Raw genomic sequence first — 8,384 nt, forward strand, 5'->3', positions numbered from 1 at the left:
TTCTCCTGGATGCCTAGTGGCACATTGATGATCCCCCGAATGAGGTGGTCTCCCAGGATCTCTTCTGCTGCCACAGCCATGCCCAGGACAGCTTTGCCGAAACCCACCAGGTACAGGCCCCTCTTCATTGGAAAGGCCTGGCCCTTCACCAGCAGCTGAGGGCACCCATCTCCCTGGAGCTTCACAGCCCTCTTCAGCATCGGAGCTGGCCGAACGGTTCCCACCGCGCTGCGGAAGAGGGACAGTGCATGCTCACGGAGGGACATGCTATGCAGGGCAACCGGGCTCAGTTAATCTGTTCGTTGGGGTGGGCTTGTACACACTCTGCCGCCACGGGCGAGGCCTCAAGAGCTGGGGCAGCCAGCACCCTCCAACCTGCAACGGAAAGCGAACTCCAGCAGAAGAGACAGGGCTGTCACAGGAAGAGTAAGTAGGCCAAAACATGAACCATGGAGCTCTAGTTCCTCTTTCCTCTAGATGAAGGTGCCGTATTAGCAGCATTTCAAGCCTCTGCCCAGGCAGGAGGGAGGGAAGGAGAGTGTCATATTCAAACTACCTGTCAGCTTGTGGCTCCCCTGCAATCCCATCACCTCCCACAGGGAAGGTGAGCCCTGCCAGCCAGCTTCTCCATCACTGTAGATTTGCCACTGGCAAGCCATCATTTTTACTTGCTCAGTGTTTGACACCTTTCCAAACTGTGGAAACTGCTCTCTGTCCTGGAGAGAGCAGGGTGTCTGGATGGAACAGCTTTTCACTACATTAACTCCCTTCCTCATGCTAGCCAAGTGCTGATCTCATTCTCTGGCTGTGCATTGCCCCATGTGTCCCTGCAGCATCACGCATGGACTTTGGAGAAACAACAGGCTTGCTGGCTGCCTGATCCCTTCCTGCTGGTGGCCACAGAGAGACCAGTAATGAGGTTTTCCCACCAAACAGCAAATTAACACAAGGCTTCATTTGCCTTTATTTTTTAGTCCTCTCATTATCCATTAAAATCACTTTTAGAGCCAAAATAGGACTTCAGATCTAGGCAAAGTTGCCAGCTGTGTCTGTGAAAGCCCATCTGAGCTAGTCTCCACTGAGTATTAGCATTATATGCAATAGAGAAGAGTGTGGACCAAAACATCTCAGCTGCTCAAGGGTAAACTTTTCCCGACAGAGGAAAGGCAGCCCCTGCCAGCATGTATGCATCTATTCCCTCCCAGCATTTCTCCTTCCCTCCGTTAACTGGCAGTAAGTTCACTGCTGGTTTCTCGAGATCAAAGATCCTTGTGATCTGCATCTCTCCACTCATGGAAATTATGGTGCAGGCAGTTAAGGCAGGGTGCCAGGAGGTTGAAGCAGCCCAGGAAACACACTCGATCACAGACCCGCTCAAATTACGTGAGAGAGTTAATCCTCTCCCTAGTAAATGGATGTGTTTCAGTGCAAGGCCAGTGGCTGGCTGCTTCTGGGAGAGCTCACGAGTCCAGAGGTCTCTTTGTCCAAACACTCCCATAGCATTGTAAAGTGTTAATCATTAAGCCAGACAACCTTTCCAATAGCTCCTCTGGGTCTAAATCCACCTTATTTTGCTGCAAGGAGCCAGAGGCTCTGTGAAAACCTTCACACAAGCACCTTCTCAGGCACACTCTGAAATCTATTGCACAAGGGACTTGCAGGTAAAACTATATGGAGAATCATAGGTTTGCCAGAAAAAAAAATGATTCAGTGCTTAAGAGAAAGATTTTAAAGGCAAAACACAGGGCAGATAAACTCTACACTCCCTTTAAATACTGGTCATAACTGGCTTTTCAACCACAAGGAGAGATAAAAGACAGGGTGTCCTGACCACTTTGTTACTAGACTCCTAAACTTAACAGCTGGCAGCTGGTGCTGCCAGCAGTTTAAACCACTGAGCCTCATTAAAACGAGGGCCAGAGTAACCGTGCTAATGCCAGTGAAGTCAGTTGTACACCTCTCAGGAACTGAGATTAGCATCTCAGTTCCCAGCAGGTCTCCGATTCACCTGGTAGCACAGCGCAATCAGAAGAAGGTGTTACAAAACAGAGGTGCATCATGCCCCAGGTCACCTTATCTGAGCTGCGACACAGGGTTTGCAGAAGTGGTTGGAGAAAAAGGCTTAAATGGAGCCAGGGGAGTTTGAGAAAATAAAGCCCCAAAGCTTTTAACAGGCTCTGTCTCTGCCTTGATATTTCTGTGCATGGCTGACCCTGAAGACCTGGGGAACTGAGCACAACCAGACCTGCTACTGCGGCTCCTGTCACACATACCCTCCCGGCGGCTCTGTTCAGCTCCAACTCCAGGCACGACACAGCAGGCGTGAGTTGTTTAAAAGCAATCCTCTCCTACTGGACCTGAAAAAAATAAATGCCAGCTTAATTCATCTAGCACTTGTGTACATACTGCTAATGCTTGCTCTGGAAAGCATTTTGCTACAACAGCAGGCACGTAATCTGTTTTCTGCACTCTGAACTCAGATTATATTTTAACCATTGAGGCCTGATCCAAAGTCTGTTGAAGTCAGCACATGTCTTTCCATTGCTTCTAAGGATTTTAGGGCACACTACCTGACACTGATCTCAGTGCCCAGGTGTAAATGCAGAGTAAACCCAGTATAAAACCCCCTTGCAGTCAGAGGTTATCTAGCTTTACACCAACACAACAGAGAGCTGAATTTGGCACAAACCCATTAGCTTTGGAGGTCTCGGTGTGTAACTCTGCTCCTTGTCAACTCTGATTAGACACGCAGGCTCACTGGAGGCTCCCCTTGGAATGGGGGTGCTGCTAATGATGCCACAAATCCATTTTTATGTAATTTATTTATACAGTCTCAGACACTGGGTATTAAATGTCATCAGGGAACAACTATAAATCAGTGCTATGAAATCCACTGTAGATATTAACAAAAAATAAAATTCCTACTTATTTTACTAGGGCTTTAAAAACAAGATCAAGAAAACTGACCATCACCCCACACAAAGACATAGCAGCCTTGGAAAGAAAAATAATCCAAATGGCAGCTCTCAGACTACCTCCACGGACAGTAGGTCCAGAAATGGTGTAATTGCCAGTGAGCTGCTGCATATCGCACGTGGGAAAATTACATCCTCACATCTCTGCATTTTCCTCTTCTCACTGCTGGCTGGGAGCAATCTGGGCTGGGAGAAAGGGCTGATAATGTCACTCGTGTTGCTTCAAGCTCTAATCTTTGTTCCTCAGTTTCTCAGGGAAACCGCGTAAGGATGAACGAGCCCTCTTCTATATGGATATAAGGTGACATGCTGTAGGCACTAGTGGGGCTCTGGTTTAACACCTCTTTGTCCCTGCCTGGGATAATTTGGAGCTGGGGTATAGACAGTCTTTTGGAAAGTTTTCTAGAAGTTCACACTAAGCTTAGCAGGAAAATGATGCTAAGAATTGCCTGTTCCAAAGAGCAGGAGAACTGTAAGGGATTTAGAGTAATCCCCTTTAAATGAAAACTTCCTCAGCTTTCATTAATGAATAATGTTCACCATCTACATACTTGTTTGCATGCATTGCCATTATAAGCTCTTTCTTTATAGGGCTCCTCCTAAGCCTGCACAAATTTTGAGTGTTAACTCTCACAGCAAAAAGCAGCAAAAACCCAGCTTCTCATTTTCTCCATCTCTGGGAAAGAGGGAGGGAGAGGAGCTGGACTGTGATAAAATACAGGCAAAGCACTCGTTTGCATTACCTTTTATTAACTTTTTAATTAAAGCAATTCTGCAGGCAAGGAGCCAGAGGGAGACAGAAACAATCCAGCACTAGGGGCAGAAAAGTGGTAAGCTGCCAGGTAAATTGGATGGTGGCATGAGACCAAAAGCATGGACATAGCGGGGCATAGTCATAAAACTTGGAGTCACACTGGGGAGGAAAACAGTGAACAAACGAGCTGGCCTTGCCCGTGCAGCGAGAAAAATGAGCCAGCACCTCGCTCCACGGCAGGTACTTGAAAGCCAGGAAAAAATTCCCTTCTAGGGGCCAGTCTGCCATTGCTGTGCAGAGCTGAGCTATTCCATATGCTGTGGTTGGAGGTTTGTTCACGGGTTTGCATCACATGCTTGTGGTTTTCTTGAAGTTGGAGCAATTGGGCTTGTTGCAGGCCAACCCAATCACAGATCCCAAGTGTTTCAGGTGCTGCAAGATTGGAGGATACTATATATTAACGCTCTGGGAAGGCTAATTTAACTGAGATCTTCAGAGGCCTAAGTTAGTTTATGTTTAATGTCATTGGGACTTCTCTGGATTTCCCCCTGTGTGGCAGTGATTGGTGGCTGGCCCACCATGTGCAGGGTCAACTCCAAAATCCCTGAGGGGCTTGGAAAAAAACCTGAGATGGCACTGGATCAAACCCCAATTGTTTGAGGATAATTTTGAGCTCAAGCTCTAAAAGACAGATTACATCTTTGTTACAGCAGTAAACTGCCAGACACAGCAAGTTTTAGCAGTGTCTCTTGCTACTCATTTTTCTTGCTACATGACTTTCTTCTGGTCTCTTGGTACGTAAATTACCATTAGACTCACCAAGGCTTACCGCTTCCATTTTTCATGCATTACCATGGGAGTTTACCTATGAAGTATAACAGAGCGGAGATTTTACTGCCTTAAACTCCCATATTCCCACTTACTGACACATCTTTTCTATCATTTGATATATCAACTTTAATTCACCTGGTGAGCCCTGCTCAAACTCAAAGTTGCTGCTCCAGATGGTCCCAAAAGCATTACAAGAAAATTTTCCAGGAGATACACTGAAGCCAGGAGGAAAACAAAGCAGTGAAGGTTTGTTCCAAGTGACTATTCTAGGAGGATTAGATGGGGGATTTTTCAAGACTAATCTCTTTAAATGAAAATTTCAGAATTTGATTAATTTTTTAATCTGCACATGGATTTGCATAAAATTACCGCACTGCCTCATTCACATTTTGTAAAAGAGAAAATGTCTACAGCTAGGATGGACCAACTCATCACTGGTCAGCTATGAAGGGTCCAGTACACAAGTGGGTGTGCAGGGACAGGGTGAAAGGTCCTTTTGCCCCCGTTTACTGTGGTGCTCCCACATCCATAACTGGGAAAGAGGAAGATGGTGGACAGAAGCAGTATGATGAGCCCAGAGAGCTGCACAGAGGGTTTGCCAGGCAGGCAAGGGAGAAAGTAGGATGCAGTCTGAATACCTTTGTTTCAAGTATATGCTGAGCTCTGGGAAACCCAGAAGTCCTAATTTCCAATACATGGCTTTCTGTATGTTTCTTGGAAAATAAATATGTTGCTCTCATGACTGATTTACTCACCAGGAAAGTGTAAACAGGGTCTCTTTGCCTTTGATGGGGAATGTAGCCTAAGGCCAAACACAGGGAAGATAAGTGTTCTGTTCAGCATTTTATATATATAGATCAGTATCATTAGTAAAAAAATTAACTGGATTTGACATATGCATCTTACTATTTTTTCTAGGTCACACTCCCTTCACTCCCTATATACCTTTTGGAAATGATTTTCCCATGCACGGGGGATTGCAAGGAAGAAAATTTTTTCACTAAAAAATCCTTCTGTAGCTCAATGCAGAACAGCACTACCCTGAAGCCAAGTCCATGCCAAGTCTACTTCCTTTCATGCTGTAATTTCTCAAACTCCCTATTCTGAGTCAACTTGCAATCAAAGTTGAGAGTAATTTAAAATACAGGGAAGGATCATAGTATTCTAGAGAAGATGAAATGTTGCCAGCCTTGAGGACCGGAATAATAGAAAGGGGTCAAAATTCAGTACTGCAAAATACAAGGTCATGCTCTTTGGGATTAATAGCAAGAAATTATGAGCTCCTCAGTTGGAAATAACATAAGAGGAGAAAGAGCCAGGAATATTAATCAGTCACAGGATGACAATTACAGCTGCCCTCTAGGCTGAGACAAGAGGCTATGGGGAAAGCAGAAAGCAGCAGATGTAATCTGCCTCGACTTAAGTGAGGTTTTTAACACCATTCTCATGACCAAGCTGAAGAAGTGTGGGCTGGGCAAGCACACTGTTAGACTCGCTGAAAAACAGCTTGACCACTGGGCTCAGAGGGTAGAAATCAGTGGCTCGGTGTACAGTTGACAGCTGACAATCAACAGGGACTCTGCTGGGGTTCGTGTCACCCTGTGGCTTCATTAGTAACCTGGAAGGTAGCGCAGAGTGCCTAATTTGGGGGAAGTGCTGACAGAGCTGCCTTGCAGAGGAACCATGATAAACTCAAGGTCAGGGCCAACAAAACAGAAACCTCATGATGCTCAGCAAGGAGAAGTGTGAAGTTTTGCTGCTGGGGCAGGATCCCTGTGCATCGGGGCGTGCTGGGAACCAAGTGGTGCAACCACCTAAGGAGCAACCTAATAGCAGCTACAACTACTCACAGGGTGGTTATAAAGACAGTGGAGGTGAACCCTTCTTGGTAATGGCAGAAAGTATAAGGAGCAATGGCCACAATTTGCAAGTCAGGATGTCCACTAGCAAAAAGTTCTTTATAGAGAGGGTTGCACAGCACTGCATCAGAGAAGCTGTAGTCTCTTTGCTAGGTGGTTTTCAGGATTTGGCTAGAAAAAGCCATGGTTAAGCTGATCTTGTGCTGGTGATAGTCCTACACTGAGCATGAGGGTGGAGCAGGCAGCTCCAGAGGTCCCTTCTCCCCACACTTCTGTGATTCCAGGTTGTAACAGCAGGGACAGGGTTTGATGCTCCAGAGCATCATGCTTAGTTTCAAGAGCCCATAAAGAGATGCAAGTTGTAGGACACAAGTCCTCCGCACAAGCCTTCAGTCATAACAGAGAATCATCACTCCCAGCAGAGTCCAACAGAAATGTATTTACCTGAGCAGTATTGTTTCCAGAGGCATCTCTCTGAAATTCACATCCACCCATCTGAGCAAGCACAGGTCTGTCTGTATTGTGCAGGTTATGGTGGTATCTAATATAGAAATGCATAGGTAGAATGACTGCATTTGATCAATATTACTCAAGCAGCAATTAAACATTTTTTCCATTAAGTAGTTTTTGCAGGGGCATTATCCATAATTCCCACTTAATGTGACATTTTGCTAGGAGATCCAATTATCCTGCCAGCTAAATTCCAGCTTGGTATAAACTGACAAACTAAGTTCCAACAGTTAGGAAGAAAGGCAGAAGAAAGAATAAAAAGGGAGTGACAAAATATCAAATCAACAACCCACGGTGTTATACAACTCTAAAACTTAGCTAAGTATTGTAGGTGTTTTGAAGTAAATTGTCTTATGATGGTATTGGTGAGTCACCTCCAGGGCCCACATTGAGATAATCCAGGCTTTGATCATGCAGTTTACAGCGTGCAAGAGGCATGCCATTCTGCGCTTCTCTAAAATCTCTCATCACACAAAAATCAGTTGTAGGTTTTTTACTGACCTGCAGTGGGGCAGCTGACCCTGAGACCCTTGGAAGTAACGAAGGTGTGTTTTGTTGAGTCTCCCTAGACTCCAGTGTGAAAATCTTGTCTCCGTTTCAAAGTAAAAATTGGTGAATCATTCCGATGAGCCAATCCCATCACAGCATGAAAGGGTAAATCGGTCAGATGTCTAAGCCTGTAACAGTCAACTCTAGTAAGCAAACAGTAAGAACAAATAATCTCAGAAAAAAAGACTTTTGTTTCACTAAATCATACATGCACTTTAAATAATTAAGCCTGAAGCATGTTTGAATGATGTACAAGCAGACCTTTAACAATAGTTCCCAGACTTGCTGTTGTTTGACCACAGGAGGGCAATATTATTCTAAAAGCAAATCAAACTCTATTCTGGAGACTATGAAAGGAAAATGCAATTAACTTTTATGAAAGCGCTTTTTTTTTTTTTTTTTTTTTTTGATTGTGAGTTTCTGGGGGCCCGAAATGACAAAAGATCTAGTGTTCTTCTAGAATTAAAATAGTGGAAATCTTTTGGGGGGCGGGGGGGGAGTGTTGAGATTCTCACAGCTATTGTTATACTGCAGGAATAACTTTTTAAGGTAAGAGAGGGAAAAAACGATGAACAGAGAGCCTGACGTAAGATTCACGATAGAAACAAGTAACAGTTCCAAGGTGTCTGCATTGGACCACCGGCCTCAAAAGCCAAGGGGCCTTTCTCAAAGGTTGCGTGCATGCTGCTCATCTTTACCCGACGTCTTAAGCGGTGGAGAACCGTAGTGCCGTAGCTGTGGCGTTTCTGCTTGGAGGCCACTTTTCAGAAGACAAAAAACCCCAATAAACTGGGAAATAAAAATGTGTAATTGAACTGAAAGTAGGGGCAAAAAGAACGAGAAAGCGATCATCGTGTATTTCAAAGGAGGGGGGCCTAACCCTGGCCCGCAGCGGGTGTAGGTACA

The 8,384-nt window shown here is 45.1% G+C and overlaps 1 protein-coding gene across 1 annotated transcript in view; it reads right to left on the reverse strand.

The window, feature by feature from the left end:
• The window catches only part of GLYCTK (glycerate kinase), a 4,367-nt gene extending 4,101 nt beyond the window's left edge, over positions 1-266 (reverse strand). The window contains exon 1 of the mRNA XM_010289583.1: positions 1-266. This exon is cut by the window's left edge and continues 14 nt beyond it. Coding sequence (XP_010287885.1) covers positions 1-266 — 266 coding nt within the window.
• Positions 267-8,384: the final 8,118 nt, after the last annotated feature.

This window comes from Phaethon lepturus, unplaced genomic scaffold (genome assembly GCF_000687285.1).
Source record: "Phaethon lepturus isolate BGI_N335 unplaced genomic scaffold, ASM68728v1 scaffold23056, whole genome shotgun sequence".
In the NCBI taxonomy this organism is placed as follows: Eukaryota; Metazoa; Chordata; class Aves; order Phaethontiformes; family Phaethontidae; genus Phaethon; species Phaethon lepturus.